Below are 25,354 nucleotides of genomic sequence, written 5' to 3'. Positions count from 1 at the left end.
AATTTTCACTTTGGAAGAAGTTTAATAGTAATTTTAAGTGCCAATTATTAACAAAATAAATACTTCTATGAGTAAACTTTGAAATAATTAAGAAAACTTAAATGTCACTTTATTATTTTTAGATATTTACAAAGGCAGCCTTGAGTCCTGAATCTTGCTCAGCAACAAAATCAGTAACAATTGCTTTCTTCCCTCCTCAAGAATAGGAGACTAAATTTATTAACAGTTCAAAGTTAGCTCTCGTGGCCTAACTGAGACTATGGATTCTGATCTCATGGAGATTTGGAGAAAGGTGACTCGTATTAATATCGATTTCAACAACTCTAATTAGTAATGTAAGATACCACTGAACATCTGGTATAATGTTGATGCCTCATGGATAAACTCCAACTCAACCTCTCATTTGGGAGACAGTCACTGAAAATTTGAGTATCAGCCATCACGCTGGGAGCTCGTGGGTAGCAGACTGATTATGATGCAATTATAACGACCTACACCTTATTCTCAAAGGTACAGGTCAGTAAGGGAAGAGCTTCAGGTCTCACACCATGGAGTTTCAAGTGAGGGAAGATGACTTCCTACTAGGGGACGCTTGGGGCCATGTCACAAAGAAGAGTATCTGAACAGAACTTTATGGATTTGGGATGGAATAGGATGTCAGGTATGAAGCAGAGACATGCACACACAGAGAGGCATGAACAAGAGCCTGCGTGCATAGGGTGAACCACACTGCAGGAGGCGGGTTTTCACACGAAAAGGGTATATGCATAAACAGGGGTAATGTTTCTAGGCAGATGTGCTATGGAGAAGTTGCTGAACTCATAGCTAATGGGAAATCATGAAGGAGTTTGGGAAGGAGAAGAAATATCCTTGGCATCAGGCTTCAGGAAGATTCATCACAAGGTGAAAGCGTGGGCACAAAAGAGCAGGTTATGGGGTAGAGTCCAGAGCCCTACCTTGGCCCCAAGGCAGCTTTCAAAGTCCTTTTTCATGTCGGATACAGCAACTTTGTCCTGGGGTCTTTTTGGTCCACTGCAGCAAGGCACAACTGTTTTCAAATCTAACTCCACAACCTGTTCACCCAAACCAAAAGCAATTATAGAATCTACAGAAAAATAATACAATCACACCAGAGACCTTGGAACATCCCAACAATAAACAGTCAAACAAGCTGCCATGTTCCAAATCAGAGGATCCAGCGATCTTTTTATCACATCAAAAATTAATTTCCAAATATTAAGATGGGCATGGGAGCAGCATGGGACTGGCAGGACTCTTTGCTGCCTTGGAGAGACAGGGCAGACACTGGCTGCCTGGTCTCTTCCACTTGCTGCTCTGTAGAGTAGCTAACATATTGCTTTTAGGTTGAAATGAGCTTTCTACTGAGGGATGTAGCCACAAGCCATCACTGCAGAAGACAGGCTGTCAACTCAGTAACTACTTCCTTCCCTTGATGGTACATGAAAACTGGGACTCCAAGTCTGGCTTATTCTCTAAATCTTGGCTGCTTATGAAAACATGGATTCAGTTTGTATTCCTAGAAAATAAAACAAATCATTGGGTAAACAGAACCAATGACATGTTCATGCCTCCATTTCTTTACAGGAGTGTAACAGTGATAGGCTTGGCCTTTAAATAACTGCAGCTGTCTAACATTAGTGTCAGTCAGTAATTGGGGGAGGGTACACACAATTCACAAAGGTCAGGTCAACAATCACATTTAGAAGTTACTTTTATATGTTATGTCCTTAACCTTCTCATTTTCCATCATTTATCACCTCATTCACTTATAATGACAACAGTGACTAATTTACCACAATTTTTCCAACCATGAAGAAACACAGACCACCACTGCAACTGAAGCCTCAGAAAGAAGAATCAATGTTTCCAAGGTGCTCTATACCTGAGTGAAGTCTGGGTCTTGAGACGAGTCATTGAAATCTCGAAACATTCCTACAGCCTGAAGGTACTTTTTAATGTGCTTTACTTTGTTCTCCTCCCGACCTAAATGACATTAGTAACAAATGAACACGTTACAATTTCTGGGTTAAAGACTAAACTGAGAGCCCACATGCAATTCTGTAGGTCATGCCATCTAAAGTGGACACACACCAACAGCTCTGCTCCTTCGGCTTCTGGACTGCTTTCCATCAGGCGTCATCTGTTATTCCTACCAAAGCAATGTGTACAGAACAGATCCTGGCTCTATGTATAGACAGGCTTCATCTTTTTGGTGACAGCCCTCATTCAAGAGGATCCTAAGCCTGAGCCCACTGCTGAAAGCTGAAGGGCACCCATGCATCTGTCCTCAATTTGACACAGTCACTCCTGGCATTACTTTGTTAAAATACATCCTGACCACCTCACACTTCCAGCTCATAAGCACTGTGGTGTGCCTGGAACTGGGTGCTAAATGCTTCAAATGAATTACTTCTAACTCTGGTCTTTTATCATGATCCCATGAGGCATGTAATATTATTATTCTCATTTACTGATGAAGAAATGCTAGTGCAGGAAAATCATTAGGTAACTTCTTTAAGGAATACAGCTAGGAAACGAAAGAACAAAGAACCTAAATTTACACCCAAAGTCTTAATCCTCAGCGCCCTGTTGCCAGAAATACAACCTGGAACCCACTGCTGTTCTGAGTACGATGGCCATAAGCTTTGATTCTGGCTCTGCCACTTACTAATTAGCATTGGGTAATTACATTGCTCTGATTCTGGGTTTTCTATCCTATCATTTAAGCAAGTAATCCATCAATTTATCCTATCTATCTATGAAGGGGAAGGCAGTAAGTGGATACCAATGCCTGGTACCCAACAGGACCCCCCAGAGACAACAGTTACCATCACTAAGATCTCTTGTGTCAATATAAATCAAGAGGCAGTTGAAAAGCAGTATACATATCTGGGTTCTGGGGTCAGAGGGAGAGTTGTTTTTCTTGGCTATCATAGGTTCATTTCACACCTCCTTAAATCCAACAACATACTTTGTCTCCACAGAGAGGACAAGTAAGTCTAACATGAGAGCATGGTGTGGCAGAGGCAGAAGGCAGGGGTAGGATTCTCAGGGGCTCTGCTCTCAGCCCTTCACTTACCCGTCTGCAGCAGGTATGCAATGCTAACTTCATCAACTGGGAAGAAGGCAGCCGTTGCTCCATACTCTGGGCACATGTTGGCAATCGTAGCTCGGTCAGCAATGGACAGCTGGGCCACTCCTGGCCCGAAAAACTCCACAAATTTGCCCACAACCCCAACTTGCCGGAGGTGCTATACAGTAGAAACAACAGGAAAGTTTGAGGCTTGATAGCCCGTTTAAAACACAGAACTATCCCTTTGCAATGCTCCCTAAAGGGACTGGATCCCAGGATGGAACAGGGATGCCCCCAAAGGATGGGTGATGCTGTAGCTAAGAGTTGTGTATCAACATTAAAAAGGCCATTGTGACGTGAACATGGGGGAATTGGGAAGAAATGGGCAGGTACTTTACTAGTTCTCCACCAACCTTACTAAAAATCTGAGATTGTACCAAAATAACTCTTATTTTTTAAAAATAAAAAGAATGCCACAAGTATGAATTACATCAGGATTAGCTGTTCTAAATAACAAACATTTAGGATGAAACACTGAAAGAATTAAAAAAAAATTACATTCTTTCCAACTTAGATAAACTGGTTTTTTTTAATATAATCACAGTATTTAAATAGTTGATTTGTTTTTAAGGACATAATGCACACACAATTCTTGCTATTACAAATCCTACAGACTGCCCATCTCCTGTCTTCTCCACTTAAGCCACCAATTAGGGCTGGGGCTCCAGGTCTGGTTAGTTAACTTTACAAGGAGGTCAGCTTCACAGATAGCTATGTTCTTGGAAAAGCCTGTCAGTTAAGTGCATTCTTCCAAACTTTTGGGGACAGCCTTGTTAGTCCATTTTTGAAAACTACTGTGACAATCTGAATCTGTGGCTGTGTGTAATGTGTGTGTGTATATATATACACACACATATTTTTTAATCTATAGATAATTACCTTGGTGATGGTGAGCACGATGTCCGTAGATGTTACCAGAGGGTGGGGCTTCCCCATCAGTCTGTAGCCAATCACCTGGGGAAGCACCATGCTGATGGGCTGACCCAGCATGACAGCTTCTGCTTCAATACCACCTACACCTGCAGTGAACAGCACAGAAGAAATGTTCAGAGACCTCACTGTCCCTCAGCCACAGACTCATGAAACCCAGTCAGTATGCTTATCTGGTACAGAGCTGTATTTTCCTAAGGAACACTTGTTTTTCTCTACTCCCTCTATAGAGTGTCCTCCCCCAGTGCCTGAACCAAAATCTCTTCAGTGCCACACTCAATGGAGAGTAGATTTAGGAGGCTCTGTTGTTAAGGAACACCTATATGATTTTTACTTATGCAAATGTCCTCGAATGTAATTCAGTTTATTTTTCTAAATAGAATGTCTTGTTTTCTGGGCACCGAAAAATACAGCAGTAAGCAAAGCAGACAAACACAGCTTCCTCTGTGAGCACTGGAATACACATGCCATGAACGAGGAACATGCTCCAGAAGCGCATACGTGATAGGAATGTTGTGGAAGACTCACCCCAACCAAGAACTCCCAGACCATCAATCATGGTAGTGTGTGAATCTGTGCCCACGAGGCTGTCTGGGTAATAACATCCATCCTGATCAAATACTACTCTTGCCAAATACTCCAGATTCACCTGGTGAATGATTCCTGAGCCAGGAGGAATAATCCGCATATTGCGAAAGGCCTGGGAACCCCACTACGATTGAACAACAGAAAGAACACAGTGAAGACATTTTAACTTAGTCATCTGCACACCTCTCCTCAAACCCCACAAACATGGAAAACCAAAAGGTAAAGCCAAACTCTGGCCCATACCTTTAAAAATTCGAATCGTTCTCTGTTTCTTTCAAATTCTAGGTCTTGATTCTTCTGTAAGCTGTCTGTCCTGTCAGAGACAAAGACTAAATGTATAAATTGCAAGGCTTCACATGTCACCCATCCAATCTGCTGGTGATGAATCAGTCGAACAGCAATTGCATCTGCAAGCGGGCAGACTGGTGTACACCTATTACCAGCTGGAAAACCGAGGTAAGCTGTAAAAAACATGTAACAAATTACCTGTTTCAAGTGATTCCCTCAAAGCCCTTACACACATTGGAAAAATGAGCTGAGTTCCATTGAAAGCTAATCCCCAAGTCTGACTCTCAGGGACAAACTCGAGACACATATGACAAGAGCAGCAGAGACATGTCAGGAACCCTCTCTCTGCACCTGCTTCTCATCTATGGCCCCATGGGTTCTCTCTGCTGAACCACATGTGGGTGGCATGCTCATGTGTTTATGCTGGAAACAGAAAACAGCAAGGCCAAGGACCCATTGCTTCAGAAGGTTCTCCATGAACAACTGTAAACCCTGGATTACATGCAAGGTCATTCAGGTAGAATAAGTCACACTTTTGCAGGTTTAGAAGCGAGAAGGCACACAATCTGTATCTGATGGATCGAGGAAACACTAAATACACAGCTAAGATTCAAGTCAAGCTCCTATTATTACATAATCATTAACTATTGACATTAGTAGGAAACAGCTACTACTCTAACTGCTTGATTAATTTTCTCATGGGGTGTATGTATCTTGGATTGGACATGACTCATGAGCAAATGAGATACACAGAAGTTAGGAAAGCTGCTGGGTGCTACATAGCTAGTAAATGGTGAAAAGGGAACTGAAATCGAGGCATCAGAGTCCACACTCTTTACTTTCTCCATTATCACCTCCTACCGGCACAGTCAGGGAGACTGGGGCTGTAGCAACAATCATCGTCACAGTAACAACGGTAGGTGCCAAGTGCCCAGACGCTCAGCTCTATATCCATCATCTCACCATGCTGTTATCACAGTTCCTTTCCTTCCACCTGCTGGATAACTTGCCATGGTCGGATGACTGATCAATTACAGAGCGGTCACCTGAACCCAAGTGTGTCTGTCCTTGGAGTCTCCCTTTCATAGTCAGCCTTCCTTTCACTTACAAATCAGCTACTGGGAATGCAAAGGCTGCATTTTTACTGCCTGGGTAAAGCTCAGGGCCTGGTGGGAAAGAGAAGAAATCTAGCGATAGTGAGGTGTTATTATTAACTCTGGACATACAACATGGAGTGTGTAGAAAGGAACATGAACTCAGACTAGCAAAGCTTCCAGAAGGAAATGACATCAATCCAGGCAGAAGGATGAAAGGAACCAGCCAAGGAAAATCAGACAGATAGACAGACTCTTCAAGAAGAAGTGAATTGAAGTTCCCTGAAAATGCCAGCCCAATGTTGAAGGATATGCACTCTGCTCTGCTTAGAACTTTTGATTGGGCAGAGTTGGAATGCTGCAGACCTAGAGCTAAGATTATTTAAGATTATTTGAGGGCATTGTTAGTTTTTTGTTTTTTTTTTTTTTTTAACAGATATGCATCACCCACCTGTTTCTGACCTGACACTCTTTTGACTATCAAGTAGAGCCTTTGGAATATACTATTAACAGACCACTAGGTTTCACCATCCAAAAAGCTAAGCACATCAGAGCCCCCTGCTTTCTGTTAGCTGCCTATCTGGTGGCCCCACCAATGTGTACTGCAAATGCACTGACACATGAAGGTGTTTATGTAACCAGTTCCACGTACAACATGCTGTTCAGGGGCAACCGGATCTGCACTCTGAGGCCATGGGAACTTATATCTGGCTCAGAATAAACTATCTTACTCCTTTTGAAGTGAGAGCTATGCTTGTGTGGGAAAAGAGAAAGAAAACAAAATGAAACAAATAACCCCCCCAAAAAAACCCAAAACACAGCCAGCATGTATATATTATTTACCTCAAGAAGACTTTTAGTGAATACATTGACCCCGACCTCTACTGTAATGGTAATATTCTCCAAAATAATTATTAGTTATTTTAATGGGACCAATTTCTGAGACACATTAGGGCAAGGGTCTATAAACTATACTCAATCCTGACAAGATGATTTTTTGTTTTAAAGATTGGGATGAGTTATATGACAGAGATAGTGTCTAGCAAAACCTGAAATATTTACTTCTGAACTTTGTAGAAAAAAAAATTTATTGATCCTTGAGTGTTAACACGAATAAATAAAAGACCCAAAGACAGATATTGGAGTTCAAACTTCAAGCTGAAGATCAGAAAAGCTCAGGCTGAAAGGGCCGATCCATGAGCTCTTCACCAAGCCTCAAACTGCTGCCTCTCTTCAGCGTGGCTGGACAGTCCTGAGACGGAATACCACCCCATCCTCAATGAGGCTGGAGAATGAGTGCCAGCTCTGAGACCCTGTTCCCGTCTTAAACACCTCTCCTAAATCCTGGGATTAAATGTGTAAGTTTTGAGATCATCTTTGTGTGAGCTGTTTCTCTTTAGGACTCAATGTATTTCATGTAGCTCAGTGTGGCTACCTGACTAACAGAGATCCGTCTACCTCTTAATCCTGGGATTAAAGGTGTGTGCCTGGCTTCTACGGTTTGTGGCTGATTTTTCTTTCTGAATTCTCAGGCAAGCTTTAATAAATCATAAATAGTATGTTACCACACTTGAGAAAACACATGTTAGAGAAAAGCAAAGAAAGATGGAGAAAGGGGCTCTGCTGGAGCTGACACCCATATCAGCGGGTTCTCCAGATGCCTGCAGCCAGTCCTCATCCTCACCTGTCCCTGTTTTCCTGAGGACTCTAGTCCCTGGTGCATCTGCATCAAGGGGAAACCTGAGTGCCCTGCCTTCTTTGTTGTACTTTTTCCTCTATCTATTCTTCATCTAACAATCTCCTCTCTTTCTATTTAGCACCTACAACCACCAAAATAATTATCATAAACATAACCCCCAGCTAGTTTCTCAGTCCCATAAGCTCACCTTGAGCTTTCTATGTACACAGATCATTATCAGCTCGCCATATTCTAATAGTTTGTTTAAAAAGCTAAGGTCTTCACCTGACCTAAGCTTTACCAGACCCTTTATACTCTCCAGTCCAGCTCTCAGCACTGTGTGGCAGCTTTCAGATGATGCTGCTTTAGTCTTCTCATTGGGTGGACTTTTTGTCTCGTCCCTCCTTGTGTTTACGCTTCAGGACTCTGATCAAGTGGCCTCTGGGAAGCCTTCTGGCTCCCAAGTCAGGATGGTTTGTGCCTTCTCAGGGTGACCACGCTGAGCAATTGCATTAAAGTTATATAGTCATTAAACCTTCTTTTAGAAATTTACTAGTTTATTGGACAAATATGGGTACAACACAGGTCTGTCAAACTGAAAAGAAAACAAAACCAAAGCACCAGAGAAGGGACCTCCAAGTATTGTTTATACCAGTGCAGGTGAGAATCATGTGGCTGGTGCTGTGTATTCTGTGACATATGAACACTTCTGGACTTTACCCTCCAGCATCAGGAGGCCGTTGGAGCTAAAGCAGGGAATGCTTGCCCCAGAACATGGTGGGCAAAATGGTAAGAAGCTAGAAATGCGATTTCAGGTCAAACAAACAAACAAACAAACAAAAACCTAACACTATGAAAACAAAACCATATTGTGCTAAGTGTGGCTCAATTAGCCTTGTTATGGTTATTAGGATAGACAAACAAACCTAAAATTTAAATTTTTAAAATTTATTTTATTATCACTCAAAACTCTCCCAAATTAGCCCAATATAGTGAGCCTTTTCTTTCTTTCTTTTTTTTTTGTTTTTGTTTTTGTTTTTTTTTTTTTTGGGGGGGGGGGGGGGACAGGGTAGCCTGTAGACAGGCTGCCCTCAAGTTCTTGATCTTCCTGTCTCAGCATTTAAGGTACTAGGAATACACAGATGTCAACATGAGACAGGCCAATCAGATCCTAAATCAAGACACTGAGATTTATTACCAATTATGTATGCTCAGCTTTAGCTTAGGCTTGTTTCTAGCTAGCTAGCTTTTTTTTTTTTAACTTAAATTAATCCATTTCTTACTAATCTATGTGCTGCCCCAAGGCTTGTTTACATCATCTATGTACTGTTCATCTTGTTTCCTGTTTCCTCCTTGTCTGGCTGGTGGTCTTGCCCTTTTCTCTCTGCCCACCAACACTGCCTATACCTCCTCTGCCTAGCTACAGGCTGTTCAGCTTTTTTATTAGACCAATCAGGTGCCTTAGGCAGGCAAGGTGAAACAGCAACACATTAAGCAGTTAAACAAATGCAGCACAAACAAAAGCAACACACCTTTACATAAGTATACAAATGTAGCACATCTTTACATAGTTAAACAAATACTCTAGTTCACAAAGTCAACATGCTTAGCTCCAATCTAGAGAACTTTTAATGAGGTCTCTGGATGTGAATGTCCTCATAAACAGAAGGGATTATTTCCTTGACTATTTGATATGAATTCACATTTATAGTGTCTGAGTCTCTCTCAGAATAGAAATTCACAAGTAATGTTTACAGATAAAATAGCTTTTATGAAACCTAGTCATAAACTGTTGTAAAATTCTTGGGGAAAAGCCAGTGGCACTTCTGAGATAAATACAGGACATATGACAGCACCATGCTAGTTAGGTCCTCAGTTGCTAAGGAGGACAAAAGGAAAATTATATTCGAACTAGACAAAGAGCTCCCTGTACAACCCTGACCTCTTTACCCACATTCCCAACTCATTTCAAAAATGAAGCATTCACTTCCATAATAGTCTGCACATATCACAGTTAATTCTTTTAAAGGGTAAGGAAAAGATTAGGTCAATCTCCAAAACTGAAAATCAGAATAAATAAATAAAGCAAAAATGCATTATAACAACCTATCTACCTACCTACCTACCTACCTACCTACCTACCTACCTACCTACCTACCAACCAACCACAATTGGGGCTGGTAATCTGACTCAGTGTGTAAAGGCACCTGCCACTAAGCTGACAATCTAAGTTCCATCTCTGAAGTCCACATGTTGGAAGGAGGTGATGTCTTTTCACCTGTATACCTGTACTACCCACACCCTAAACAAATGCATGCAAAATAAATCAACCTAAAAACGGTTTTTAAAATCTTAACAATGAAAGTGTTTCTAATATGTGTGCACTAAATTTAAAATGGTATTTGAATTCACCCTTGCATTTTATCATGTAATGAAAGTGAAAGATCATTTAAATGAAAAACAAACAAACAAACAAAGTGATAGCCCAGAGGGTTTGACAGCATGAGTGCTTGGGGTTTGAGGCCATCATGCCAGACATAAAATTACCACATTTTTGCCTCCAGCCCCTTCACCTTCCAGGAAAGTACAATGAAGACAAGTCCTTTAGTAGCTGTGAGCCACTAAGGTGAAGTCCCTATGACTTTGTGAGGTGACTGTTATTACTTATGAGGTAGGACTTCAGAAAATCCTAACTTAACTTCTTTCCGAAACTGAACCATTGAGCAGTGCTTGTGTGATTTAAAGGAGGTACTAGAGGGAGACAACACCTAAGGATGGCTCCAGGGCCAAGGGAAAGGAGAAGGTGGGGAAAGTCAGTGTGTCCACCATCTGTCAGATCAAAGACTGAACATCTCTCTCTTCATGCTGAATTTATCTGTTTTAAATATCTCAATATGAATTAGGGAGTGGCTTATTTCCTAATTCCTTTGAGAGTGTATGGAAACTACTTTTCATCTCCAGTGGGGGGTTGATTTTGTTTCCCTTTGGATCTTTGTATGTGTGTGTATATTTTTAACTGACTTTTTAAAAATTTCAAATAGACCAGTTAAAACCCCAGAGGTGGCTGTTTTAGCAGCCTGGTACCTCTTTTGACACTCAAAAAGCCTGGATCTGGCAGTGATAATTCATACAATTTAGATTCTGGCATACTGAGCTACAAGGTGAGCATGTTCTGAGCATTATCCATAAATGTAACTATGGGTCACAGAGTGATCCACTTCAGGGTATGTCATAATTTATATTATTCTCCTTTATGGGACATTTAGATATGGTCTAGGTTGCTCTTACAAAGGTTCTGAGCTCAATTCCCAGCAACCACATGGTGGTTCACAGCCACCTATAGTGGGATTTGATGCCCTCTTCTGGCATGAAGATAGAACATTCATACATAAAATAAATAAATTAATTAAAAATAGCATTTTAATTGCTGGCTGCTTTAATTAGGGTTACTGCAGCTGTGATAAAAGACCATGACAAAGGCAACTTGGGAAGAAAGGGTTTATCTGGCTTATTCTTTCACAAACTGTCCATCACTGAGGTCAGGGTAGGGACTCAAACAGGGCAGGAACCTGGAGGCAGGAGCTGATGCAGACACCATGGAGGGGTGCTGCTCACTGGCTTGCTCCTCATGACTTGCTCAGCCTACTTTCTTACAGAACCCAGGACTAACAGCCCAGAGATGGCCCCACCCACACGGGCTGAGCTCTCCTCCATCAATAAGTATTTAAGAAAATGCCCTCTACAGCCTGATCTTATGGAGACATTTCCTCATTTGAGGCTTCCTCCTCTCTAATGACTCTAGCTTGTGTCAAGCTGTCATAAAACTAGCCAGTATACTGGCCGTGAAGCTTTTTCTGGCTCTCCAGTATTAGTTAAAAGTGTGCTTGACTGCAGAAATCCCAGGACAGAGGACACTGAAATTTATTTGTCTTAAACAATATTAATTTTATTTTTAATTGTGTGTCAGTGTGTGTGTCTGTGCATATGAGTACAGGTGCCCCCAGAAACCAGAAGAAGGTGTCAGGTCCCTAGAGCTAGAGGTACTGTAGTGTGAGCCTCCCAAGATAGGTGCTAGAAACTAAGCAGTATGAGCTCTCAACAGGTGAGCCATTTCTCCAGCCTCAGAACACAGAAATTTCTAAGATCTTATTACATATTGCTTTCATAATTTCCAATTACAGTGCTAATAGTAGTACACATAGATGTTTCCCTCATGCTACTTTTATAGTTATGGTTTAATCTTAATTGTATTGATAAGAGAAAATGGTATTAGAAACATTTTCTTATTATCTGCAAGGTTGAAAGGGCTTTTCATTCTGTTTACCTCTTGTATTATTTTTTTAAAGCAAGAAACATATTGTTCTTTCTGCAATTATCTGCTGAGTCTATTTTCTAAATGGATTACATATTTCTTGTTTTTTTTTTTTTTGATACAGTCTTACCTTGCAGCACTGGCTGGCCTAGAACTCACAGAATTTTGCCTGCCTTCCAAGTGACTATATATATTAAGATATAACCTTTACCATTATTTTTTGCAAATAATTTATTAACTTTGAAGCTACTATATCTATAGATGCCCTCTTATTTCCTTTCTTTGATTCTAAATTTAGAAGTCTTTTCTAGTCAACACATTTAACATATGCAGATTATTTCCTTATAATTAAAATTACTGTATACACCCAGTTAATTTAAATTAAAACTAAAATATAAACTGCTTCCCCTACTAAATATGTAGTAGAATGTGGAAAAATTCCTTCTTCATTTACAGATATCATTATGCAGTCATACTTCTGTCAGATGCCAGCCTCCTTACCTACAACAGCAGGACTGTATTTTCTACTTTTTTTTTTTTTTTTTTTTTTTTTTGACTCAACCACATCACCAAATCATGAGCACTGTGAACATAAGTGGCTCTGTAACTACTCGGTGAGCTTCATGAGACACTTCCGGTTTCTGTCCCCCAACTCTGAGAGTACCAGCGAACTGCTTTTTAGCCTGCATGCCAAAGAAACACAAAGGGAATGAAGCTGTCACAGCTGCCCTGCATTTTGGCATTTTCAGCCAGCCTAACCCTTGCCACACCAGACAGAAGTGCCCAACCACCCTCATCAGGGTCAGCTAGATGTCCAACAACCTGCAAACATGTGAGAAAGAAATTCTTATGCTGACTGACTGTCCCTGAGATCCTTCAGTTATTTTTATACAACAGCTGATTTTTGTTGTTGTTGTTGCTGGTTTTTTATTTTATTTTATTTATTTATTTATTTATTTATTTTCAGGACAGGATTTCTCTGTATAGTCCTTGCTGTAGTGGAACTCACTCTGTAGACCAGGCTGGCTTCTAACTCACAGAGATCCACCTGCCTCTGTCTTCCAAGCTCTGGGATTAATGATATGCACTATCACTGCCTGGCAACAATAGCTGATTTTTATGTTCATTTTTGTATAAGAACATTCATGGCTTAATAATATAAACCCTGCCTTTTGGAGAAAATAACAAACAATAGCATTTCCTCTTATCCTTTTTCTGTCTGTCCATACCACTTTGATTCAAAGGGCAAAGGCAAATCTTTTCTTTCTTCTTTTCTTTTTTTTTTTTTCTGAGACAGGGTTTCTCTGTGTAGCCCTGGGTGTCCTGGAGCTCCTCGCTCTGTATGCCAGGTTGGCCTCAAACTCACAGAGATCTACCTGCCTCTGCCTTCCGAATGCTGTGATTAAAGGCGTGTGCTACCACACCCTGGCAGTTTCATATGTCCTTTGGGTTCACAATGTACCATGTGCACATTCTGGATTCTACTGTGGTATAGGTAGGCTTTCTGCACCTTCCAGTGCATCATAAAGGAACTGGAAATGCACAGTAATGTTTGCTATCTGGATGCCATTTAGTCCAAAGACCCACTCACAATGATTCCAATTTAAGCAAAGGCTTTTGGAGAATGAGAATGAAATGAAAATGAAGACTAAATGTTCAATAAAACAAATAGCTCAGGAAGACTACTTGACTTATAAACATAAACCTCAGTTATCTGCACAAGTTAGGATTATAAATAAATGCTGCACATATTTGCTTAAGAAGTATTCACTTAATTTAAATGTTTATTAAGATGACAAATGCTAAGTTGCAAGTTTGCAACTGTAAAGTTTTATGTTTAATTTCTTTATAAAGACATTTTACTACCCACACCTTTGGCTGCCAAGCTAGAGAGAGAGAGACAGGTGAAAAGATTTAGTTTGCCCCTGTGTAAAGGTATCTCAGTGATGTTAATTCAGCTTCTCCTTTAACCTGGGGATACTTTCAAGGTCACTTAGTTATGTGAAGTGCCTATTACACACACAGCTCCAGTATGGTGAACCAGGCAACTCAAAGGACGCCTTACTCAAGGTCCACTTTAGACGAAGAGTCTTGCAAGATGATCATGACACAGGCTAGACAATTCGGATTTCTGACTTGTAAGCTGGCTAGGAAAGAGGACATGGACTTTGGCAGGAGAGAGTGGGATGAGGACATATCCCAGACAGAAGAGATGGAAGGCAAAACTAGTGTGGGGATTATGCTCAGGTACAGAACAGTTAGTTACCTGTATTTAAAACAAAACAAAACAAAACAAAAAACAGGAATAAAATGGATTAAAACACCTCAACTCTTCTAAGAGCAAGATATGCACTTGCACTGACAAGTTCTCACAGCAAAATGCACATGTATACTTCGGTTCATTCTTCAAGCTAGAGTCAAGCTAGGTCTGCCAGATGCATACTATTCAAAACAAACAGACAAGTTATGACGGTGTTTACACAATCCATTTCTCCTAATATTATTCACTGGAAAGTTAGTTTTCTGGCAATACCTTTAAAGATATTCTTAAATATGCACCCACATTAAGAAACTGCTTTACATTTACTTTATTTGTATGTGGGAATGTGTAGGCATGAGTGTGCCACAACACTGTATATCAGGGACTTAGATCCTCAGGCTTGGCAGCAAGGACCTTGACCTGCTTGAGCTATCATCAGCCCAACACATACACACATTTTTCTATTTTAAATGTGTATTCCAAGACTTTTCACAAAGAAGAAAACCAAGGAATCCCTCCTAACCATCCTCACCTTCTGTTGAAATCAACCTGGATGGAATGATCAATTACAAGGTCAGCGGGACAGACAGGGTTTATTTTCTCTGGATTTCCTCCCAACTTTTTCACAGCATCACGCATTGCTGCAAAATCAACCACAGCTGGCACACCCCTAGGGAAAGAAAGAAGCAAGCAGAAAACAACCGTAAATGTGTGTGACTGGATTTTGGAGGTTTGCCAATGTTAAATACTGACAAGGGACAATCTCATCAGAGGCATCAGCAATAGGTGACTTAGAAACGTGTAAAAGTTTCTAAGTATATTTCTGTGAGCAAAAAACACACAGGTGCTAAGTGGCACAACTGCTAAGAGTTTCCTTGTAGAACTCCAGTAGGAAATTAACTTGAATACAAGAAACCATGGGAAAGCCTGGATGCTTACACTCAAGAACCCTGACTAGAGTGACTGCTTCCCAGATCATCCCTGCAATTTTAGACCAAACTTAAAGGAGTAGATATATATCTTGGAATAAGACTAATCCAAGAAGTGAAAGGTTTCTATAATGAAACATCAAAATACTAAAGAAAGAACCTGAAGACACTAAGAAGATGGACTGATTTTCATACTCATGGATTGGAAGAATCAACATTGTTGTAGATGGTATTACCAAATCATCTACAGGTTCAATGCAATCTCAATGAAATTCCAATGTTATTCTTCACAGAAACAGAAAAATACAATGTTAAAATTCACATGGTCACATAAAAAAAACTTCAGGATGCCAAAGCAACCCCCTGTGCCTTAGCTTTTTTCCTCACTGTTGTTTAAGTTATTGACAAATGTCACTTATTATGGGAGAAAAGGCTTACTGTAACCCATGGCTCCCTTGTCTAGGGAATGGTCCTACCTACAATTAAGACATGTCTTCCCTGTCATCATCAATTAATGTGATCAAGAAAATTCATCACAGACATTCTCAGAGACCTATGTCTCAGGTGACTCTAGTTCTGTAAAGCTGTCAACACCAACCATCACACTGAGCAAAAAGAATAATGCTGGAATACAAATGGTGACTTTATCCATCTAGTCCCACATCACTGGAGGGTTCATCATACTCAATTTCAAGTTATACTGCAGGGCGATGGTATCAACCCTGCTCCCCAAACAGACATGTAGGTATAAAACAGAATGGGGATCCAGATATAAATTCACAAAGTACTGCCTCCTGGTTTTTGGAAAAATGACACGTTATGTTGGAGAAAGGACAAACAATGCTGGGAAAACTGGCTATCTACATGTAAAAGAAACTAGATCCCACTATCGCGCTATCATCGCACTTTGCAAAAAGACCAACTCCAAATAGATCAAAGACCTAATGTAAGGCCTCAAACTCTGCCGTTGTTAGAAGAAAAGTGGGGGAAACACTTTAAGATATAAGTGTGGGCAAGACATTTCTCAGTAGGATTGCAGTCTGCTCAAGAAATAAGGCCAAAAGTTGACAAATGAGTGCTCATAAAATGAAAAGGCTTCTGCACACTAATGGAAATAGTTTATCAAGTCAAGAGGCAGCTTACACAATGGGAGAAAAGCTTTGCTAGCGATACAGCTGACAAAGAACTAATATCTAGACTATGCACATATCTCAAAACTAAACCAGCAAACAACCTAATCAATAAACAGAACAATGAAATGAAAAGACAGTTCCTAAAAGATGAAATACAAATGTCTGATTAACATACTAAAATGTTTAATTCCTCACTAGTCACCAAAGAAAAGCAAATTAAAATTACATCGGGATTCTATTTCACTCCAGTCAGAATGGAAGTCATTAAGAAAAAAGTTAACATATATGGAGGACATGGACAAAAGGGGACTGTCACCACTGTGGTGGGAATGTAAATTAGTCCATCCACAATGGCAGTCAATACATGGATTTCTTTAAAACCTAAATGATTTTTAGATGTTCCGAATAACCCAGCCATACCCTTGTATTTAACAAAGACTCCAAGTGAACACATCATATACAGAGACACTGCACTTCAGTGTCCACCCTAGCCCTGTCCTCTAAGTTATGCAACCAACTAGGTATCTATGAAAGAATGGTGGATAAAAAGTGTTATACCACACACAGTACAAAGGCTTTTGGCCCTAAAGTACAAAATTAAATCTATGGAGTAACTCCAGTTTTGGGACTTCTGATACCCTCACACAGATATATTTGCAGGCAAAACACCAGCGACTGCAAATATATACATATACATACATACATACATACATACATACATACATACATACATAAATAAAATCTGGTGATTTTCCTCTACATAAAGAAACTGGGTCCACCAAGGCAAATGGGAGGATAATGTCTGAGCAATTGTGCATAACTGGCAGCACGAATTCCAGGAGCAGGCTGTGAGCTGAGGGTGGCAAGTGAGGCCTCACAAAGCACCTCTCCTCTCCTCTCAGACACTGCAAATGTGTGCAGTCATAGCAGCCTGCAACTGACTCCTGCACAAAACACTCCACAAAGCATCCCTGCATGCTATCTTCTATCCACCCCAGTGGGAGACAAAGTGAAAACTTTGAGATGCTGACAAGGGAGTTGGGAGAGGGAAGTGACAGGCTCACGTAAAGTCTTGCAGGATGACACGGGCTGGTTTAAATGGCACTTCTATGTTCTTATGCTGCATGACATTCCAGTTCAGGATATTTTCAATGTCATTTTTCTTCACCAGAAACTCATCACAGTTCCGAATGGCTGCCTCCAGGAGGACTCTGATAGAAAACGGTAAGCGCCCTAAGAGTAAAGGTAGCAAACATTAGAAACTAACTACAGGGCACCTGCAGTTCAGCGTTCCCTTTAAAGCCAATCTTTAGATAAACTTGATACAAGGCAATGGATTATTCTCCCAACAGGGTAAGGGGGTAAAGTGATTGGTCAGTTTAAAATGCATATATGGTGAAAACCATATATAGGGAATGGATTTAAGAGACATCAGTAATTGAAAATACTCAAAGACTAGGTTAAAACAATATTTATTTATGTTAAATGGTTGCTTATTTTGAATTCAGTAACAAAAAGAAAAGTTCCCATAAGCCACCACAGTTCACCATCAGTGTAGACTCTCATTGTGTGGTATTTTAGCAAGCAATATGAATTTTTATAGATATACAGAATAATATTTAAGAAACTAATGCTCAAGAAATGAGAAAATGACCCATTTACAATTAAGCACCCTAGACACAATGTAGCATGGCCACTGTATATAGCCAATAATTCATTAAAAAGAAATCTATTTACAAAACAAAAATTCTGTCTTGAAATACACGAAAATTACTACTACAAACTAGAAAAGATAATAAGATGTTTATTTGGAAAAGTATGTGGTTGTGTGTTTAACCTACATTCACCCATTGTCTCCTATGAGCTTTGCCAACCCCCCTCCAAAGGCAAATGAATTGCATAATCAATTATATAAACATGAAACCAGTTGCTAACAGAGCAATTACATCATAGAGTGGTGAACACACCATATCTTGAGTCCTCCAATTTATTCAAATTGAAGAATCTCTTTCCTGGCTGTGCAGGATCCAAGGGCTCAGCAAGGTGTGCAAATGGGTTCTTCATGATTAATGTTGGTCACGTGTCCCTGAAAAACAAAATAATTGGGAGGGGTTAAGGAGAGGATGAATATATTTTATTTGTATATAAAATTCTCATGACTTAATAAAAAATTAAATTTTAAAATAGAAGACCCCCAAGGCACCTTGAACAAGCCTGAAGCTATTGGCCAGAACTCCTTGCCCCAAAGCTATTATTGGTACTCTTCCTGTTTTGATAACACACACCTTGTGGGGAGGAGCTAAGCCTAAAAATCCTGTTATTTTCCACTGTGCTGTAAGTCAGTATTTAAGCCTGTTCCATCCATTCTCTCAATAAATGGCATTCGGCGTCAGCATTCTGACATTGCCATTGAATGAATGACTTGCTGTTTTGTCTCTTTATTTCAATCTCTAGGCCTTCGCCAGATTCGTGGAACAGATCGTAGCACAGGTGCTACAGAAGATAATTTTTATTTTGGAAGCTAGGCCTTTTGTAGAAATTATGGAACACATTTATATAAATAATTATTAACTTTTCAAAATAGAAGGTGGGATGGGACTTAAATCAACATAAAAGTGACAGTCTCAACAAAACATGTTTCTTGTGAAGCTACCATGTCTGAAAGCCAGCATTAGCTTCTCAAACAGCAAACAGCCCAAGTATCTTCTAACATTCTTCTACAAACTTTATATAGGAAAGGGGGTAACAAAGATGCATCTCACAGAAAGTCTTGGCTATATGAACAGACCTGGAAGCTGGACTCATCTTTTAGCAGATGCCAGAAAGCCAGCAGGCGAGTTTATACATCTGTACCAATCTTGTGATTTTTCTGCCTCTGTCTTAGCACAGCCCCTACAACTGGTAGAACTATATCAAGCTTCATCTGTGGAAATAGGGACTGAGAGACTGTTTTCTGAAACCGTTCTATGTGTTTCAGCTTTTAAAATCTCTGCAGCATTTTCAATAATCTTGAATACTACAGTAAGGACTCTTCCTGCTTTGTCTTGGCATCTGAGGGTGAACAGTGTGGTGACACAGGTGACCCCTCTCTTGCTGTCTCTCTTTTTCTTTGGAGCTTCAGATCAGGTTCCAACTCCCCATATATGTTTGCAGGACACCAGCTACCCCAGCTCAGGAAGACACTATTCCTAGGTCCACCACACATATAAATGGTGCTTTCATTTAACAAGGCAAATGATTCAAGATTACTGTGTATTATGACCTGCAGACAAACTTTCCTGTTGTTATTGAAACATAAGTGATTTAATTACGGAAAACAAAGACTTTATATTTTCTACATTCATTCTTTTCTTTTTTTTTTTTTTTTTTTTTTTTTTGTTTTTTTGAGACAGGGTTTCTCTGCATTGTTTTGGAGCCTGTCCTGGAACTCACTCTGTAGACCAGGCTGGCCTCAAACTCACAGAGATCCACCTGCCTCTACCTCCCAAGTGCTGGAATAAAAGGTGTGCGCCACCAATGCCCGGCTTATCTACTTTCATTCTTGAAAATATCAAATTAGTATATCTTTGGGTTGTATTGTATTAAAATGTTTGATTTTGCCAGTTGGTGGTGGTGCATGCCTTTAATCCCTGCAATCGGGAGGCAAAGGCAGGTGGATCTCTGTGAGTTTGAGACCAGCCTGGTCTACAAGAGCTAGTTCCAGGACAGCCTCCAAAGCCACAGAGAAACCCTGTCTCAAAAAACCAAAACAAAAAGTTTGATCTTAAAACATGCAATTTGATTGCTAACTTGAGTTTCATTAAAAACCAACCATTACATAAATTTTGGATTTGGGATTTCCATAGTTTCTCTCTCTCTCTTTCTTTTGGATTTTTTGGAGACAGGTTTTCTCTATGGCTTTAGAGCCTGTCCTGGAACTAACTCTTGTAGATCAGGCTGCCTCTGCCTCTGCCTCTGGAGTACTGGGATTAAAGGCATAAGTCACCACTGCCCAGCTAGGATTTCCATAGTTTCTAACAGCTTCTGAGATGTCCCCAAGCATGTGTTTACCATTTTATACTCTGCCTTCATGTCAAGCAGTGTTTTCAGCACTGATGGTTACAAAATAGGAATACAATGAACTCTAATTCTGCAGGATCAAGTATTCAGCCAAGATTCAATTCTTCATATAAAACAAAACACAGGTATCCATCCCACTGCTTCTTTCTTTAACAGATACCAAAACTATACATATACTTGCAATTAATACACATAATATCAAAGATTTGTTTTAAACTATATTTCTTTATACTCGAGAGGTCATGGGACTTGGAGGTAGAGATGTGTCTTCTGCAGTCCTGGTGGGAGCGCCATTAATGGAACACATCATCATTCCTGGTTCACCTCTGTAGGAAAGGCAGCTCTGAGGGATATGGCACAACATATTTATCATAGGAAAAGGCAGGCTGAGGTTTGAACTCAGGCTGATTCCATTGCCCCACTCCATTTTATGGGGACAAGGACTCCCTGCTGTGATAGTAATGCTGGCATGACTGGGATACCCCCCCCTCCCCAGCTGAAGATCACTGTCAGAAATCTTGAGGACAAGCTCAGTATTGAATGGTGGAGTTATTCCTTCCTCTGGCACTGGTTCTGAGCCATATTTTATTACATATCCCTGCCCATCTTTACTGAGCCACAGGTCAAAAAACAATAGTAACTGTTAAAGCAACTAAAAACTGGTTTTGCTTAGAAGTTGGGAAATAATCCCTCTCCATAAATCTGGAGGACTCAAGAATCCAGGGGCACACCAAGGCTCTGCCCACATTATCTCTCTTGGTGCAATCTACTCTGGAGGTGTCAGTGATTCAGTAATTCCACAAGAAACCCCAAATGACCACATTTCAATGAGGAAGTGAGGGAGAAGAACTTTAACTTGGGGATAGGTCCAAATCTAGCACAGACTCTAGGCATGGCTAATGCCTTTTAAGTCAGCCCCTTTCCCTGGTCAAACTCTAACCTATTCCCACTCCTCAAGTATTGCCATACTCTCACAATCTCCAAAACTGTCCCAAGATCTGCAGCTTTATATCCACCAGCTGGCTAGGAGGGGCCCTACCAACTTTCAAGCAAACATGGATTCTAGCTTTCCTCTTCTCTGTGCTTTGTTTCAGCCTCTTTTCTCTGTTTTATTTAGCTAATCTGCATATAGTAACTGTGTGAGACAGGAATGGACCAGAAAGTGAACTGTGGATTTGGGGGTGAAGCCAGCACATTATTTTAGTTTCTTCTGTTGGGGAAGTGGGAAAACAAGGCAGTATGTTTAGGCTGCTGTCTTTTCCCTTTCACAGAATGGGGTGATATCAGAGGCAAGAGGAGAAGTGAACAAGTTCAAGAGGTGGGAAAAATAAATAAATAAAATATTGGGCAACGTTATCTTTAAGAGCAAAGCTAAAGTAACCATTTTGGGCCCATCCTCCTTGGAGGCTTAGTTGAATACTAAGTGTGGAACACTCACCTCTGGCTAGTTAGTGAAGGTGCTAAGAGTTCTTAGACAACAGGATTTTATGAAGGGATGCTTGTACTAAGCAGGAAACCCTTCACTGTACCCACATTCTGAAAGGAAAGATAATTATCTGGTAAGATGATGGTTCAAAGCTAACCTTCTGTGAAGTGACAGCTGCATGAACTGCACAACAGGATTCTCACAGTTCACTCTGAACAGGGGAGAGTATACAAACACTGAGTTTTTAGAGGAAATCACAAAACAAACAAAAACCTAAACATCAGGCATAAGTAGCTGAATCTGAAGTAGATATATAAAGAGGGAGCCATGAGGTGAGGAGTTCTGAGTCTGGGCTCTATGGTCCTGCTGGTAACTGCCCTATGGCCTCAGTGTAGGAGATCTGTGGGGATCTGGAGCCTTCGCTTGTGCATACCCACCCTGGGTTAACTGTCCTCACACCCTAGGCACACTTTGATCTTTGCACATATTGCCAAACAATGCTGTACCTTTGTACACAGAGCTTTAGCAGTCCCCTAAGCCACTTAATAAATTGTTGGCTGCCAGTTCCAAGAAGCAGGACAGCTATGTGAAAGGATTTGTATGTCTCTGCCTTTGCCCAAGCACCCAGGAAAGGCTGTATTAGTGTAATGATCCTTTTCTGGAGGTGTAAAAACCAGCCCAGATAATTGTTCCTACATTTCACCAAGTTGAGAGATAAAAAAGCCAATCCTTACATTTCTTTAGCAGCTAGTAAAGTGGTATATTTCCCATTTCTCTTCTATGTATGAATTTCTTTATTTGTAAACTGCTTATCCAGGCTGGGCATGGTGGTATACACCTTTAATCCCAGCACTTGAAAGGCAAAGGCAGGTGGATCCCTATGAGTCTGAGGACACCTTGTCTACAAAGTGAGAGTTGCAGGACAGCCAGGGCTACACACAGAGAAGCCCTGCCTCAAAAAACCAAAATAAATGAATGAATGAATAAATAAATAAACTGCTTATCTGCCAGTAAGGTCAAACTGAGCGACAAACTGAGATGGCCTCTGGTGACCAAATGTTCTCATCTTCAAGGAATGTAAGCAACATACTAATGTGGGCCAGAGTTGGTTCTGTAATCACAGAGAGAATGGAACTGCCTTGCTACTCTATCTGGACTCGAGACCCACCAGTACATAAATGAAGCTCTAAAATGTGCTGCACAACTGATTCTGTGCTTGAAAATTGGAGTCTTACTGCCTTCATCAAGGTAAGAGGCTCATCAGTTTAAATGTGGGCAAAATGCCCATCTAGGTCAAGGTGCTTTCCCGTGTGTGGTTCCAGACGAAACTTCTACATCCAAGCAGAACTCTTACAAGAGGGTTGTAGAGACAATACTTCTTATGAATGGAGGCCACACCATCACTCTTGCTTGAAAAGCACTCCTAGCCATATTCTAGGTAGGTAGCATCAGTACCAAAGGGTACAGGCTATTTTTGTTCACCAAAGGCCGATTTGTTTGGAACAGGCGATGTATCAGCTAACTGCCAATAGTCAGGCTTAAAAAACAAAAGGATGCTTCTTTTCACTTTCACAGCCTCCAGATTAACTAGGCCTATGTTACATCTCACAATCAGAGCAGAATTCTGTCCAGCTGCCTCATATTTAAACAGGTCCTACAGTCAACACTGCACTTGTACCCTCAGAGGAGGAAGCAGAGAAATGGTCCTGCAGAACAGAACCCCATTAGTAGTGGGGTGAGGGCAGTTTGGGGTTTTTGGTTTTTGCCTGGGGCAGTACACTCACTTCCTGGAAACTGCATGTTCTGTACAAGCCTGATAGGGTAGGAATCACCACTCTGGGGTCTGAAGCACAGACAGCATACCTACAGGATTTCTCACTTGGGACACCCAGAGAAAAACAGGAACGGATTTGAGGAAAGTCTATGTGACAACGGGAGCAGGTTTCTTCAGCATTTCTTGTTGTGTGGCCTCTTTCTTCCTAGTCCTTTCTAAATGAAGACAGCCCGAATGTTCATAGCTCAACTCCAAGGTCAAAGCCATCACATGTCTAGGGTTACTTTAGTTCACTGGAGATACAGCTATTCTGCTGCCTCTGCTCCGTTTTCTATTTAAAGAGAAATTAATTGGTCCTATTTCCAAACTGATGGTTCTGTGTCTAAACATTATGTTACTTATAAACAGCTTTTTTTGTTGTTGTGAAAAGAATGATTCCAAGGATGTCTACGTCAGAATAAATGGAGGTCAAATGTCTCCAAGAAGATTATCATGGCTTGTCCCCACCCAGCTTTCTCACAAGCAAAGCCCTAGAAAGGCTATGTTGTTCCATGTGCTGTGGGTGCCTGTGGGAAATGGATTTTGTGAGATAAGGCAACTCTGATCCTTCTAGCTGTTTGTAAAATCTATTTCAACCAAACAAAACTCATAACTTATAACTAAAACCTTGGAACTGTATGACATTTCTAACTAAACAACTTAGAAAGAGAAGCCAATACAATTATCTATTTTGGGAGAGAATAGAAAACCACAGTGGAGCAAATTAGGTCTTAGAGAAAGCAAATGTTCTATAACAACAATTAGCTCTGAGGCAGGACAGAGGGCTCAGTGGTTAAGAGCATTTCCTACTCTTCCAGAGGTCCTGAGTTTTGAGTCCCAGCATCCATGGCTGATAACCACCTGTAACTCCAACTCCAGCTAATTTGATGCCCACTTCTAGCCTCTGCAGGCAATGCACTCACATTTGCATACCAATACACACACAAATAAATCATAAAAAAATGATGGGTATAATGGTGCACACTTTTAATCCCAGCACTTGGGATGCAGAAGCAGGTGGATTTATTAGTTCAAGACCAGCCTAATCTACATAGTGAATTCCAGGACAGTCAAAGCTATAGTGAGACCCTGCCACCTCAAAAACAAAACAAAACAAAAACAAAACAAAACAAAACAAAAAAAACAAAAAACAAAAAAACAAACCCAACCAATAAACAAAAACAATATAGTCATCAGCTCAAGCAGCATCTAATTATATGCCAGATGTGGGGCGGCCATAGAGGTGAAAGCATCCCTCTGTCTCTTCTTGTTACATTTGGAAGTTACTGCTCTATTTCCTTTCGGTCATCTGACCTATTATTCTAGATAACTGAGCAGATTAAGCCATATACTTCTAGACTTGTTAGTAGATGTTAAATAATTAGCTTTCATTTAGGCAGTTAACATTCCTGTGCTTCACTTTCAAAGTGCATAAAATAAGCTAGACTGAGGGTCTAAAATAAAGATGGCCAAAAAGTAAAACGTCATCTTTAAGGAAAAAACAATTTCTAACTTGTGCATTCAATGGATACGTATATATATATTATCTAATGTGTACCAGGGACTGTTGTAGGTCCCAGGGAGACATCAGCAAAGAGACAGAGTCCAAACTCCTTCCCCTATAGAGCAGTACACACACAGACTAAACAAATAAGTGTACAAACAGGATGTGGGGTGGCGATCTGTTCTT

The 25,354-nt window shown here is 40.5% G+C and overlaps 1 protein-coding gene across 1 annotated transcript in view; it reads right to left on the bottom strand.

Annotated features, from left to right (window-relative positions):
- Positions 1-25,354, bottom strand: part of Aco1 (aconitase 1) — a 55,954-nt gene that overhangs the window by 20,041 nt on the left and 10,559 nt on the right. Inside the window, exons 2-10 of the mRNA XM_051187530.1 lie at positions 18,334-18,452; positions 17,431-17,599; positions 14,837-14,974; positions 4,916-4,985; positions 4,613-4,796; positions 4,034-4,173; positions 3,101-3,272; positions 1,904-2,004; positions 957-1,073 (exon numbers count right to left, since the gene is read on the bottom strand). Coding sequence (XP_051043487.1) covers positions 957-1,073; positions 1,904-2,004; positions 3,101-3,272; positions 4,034-4,173; positions 4,613-4,796; positions 4,916-4,985; positions 14,837-14,974; positions 17,431-17,599; positions 18,334-18,430 — 1,188 coding nt within the window. The 5' untranslated portion in view covers positions 18,431-18,452. The remainder of the gene's footprint in view (positions 1-956; positions 1,074-1,903; positions 2,005-3,100; positions 3,273-4,033; positions 4,174-4,612; positions 4,797-4,915; positions 4,986-14,836; positions 14,975-17,430; positions 17,600-18,333; positions 18,453-25,354) is intronic.

This window comes from Phodopus roborovskii, unplaced genomic scaffold (assembly GCF_943737965.1).
Source record: "Phodopus roborovskii unplaced genomic scaffold, PHOROB, whole genome shotgun sequence".
NCBI lineage: Eukaryota > Metazoa > Chordata > Mammalia > Rodentia > Cricetidae > Phodopus > Phodopus roborovskii.
This window is presented reverse-complemented; position numbering and strand designations above follow the sequence as displayed.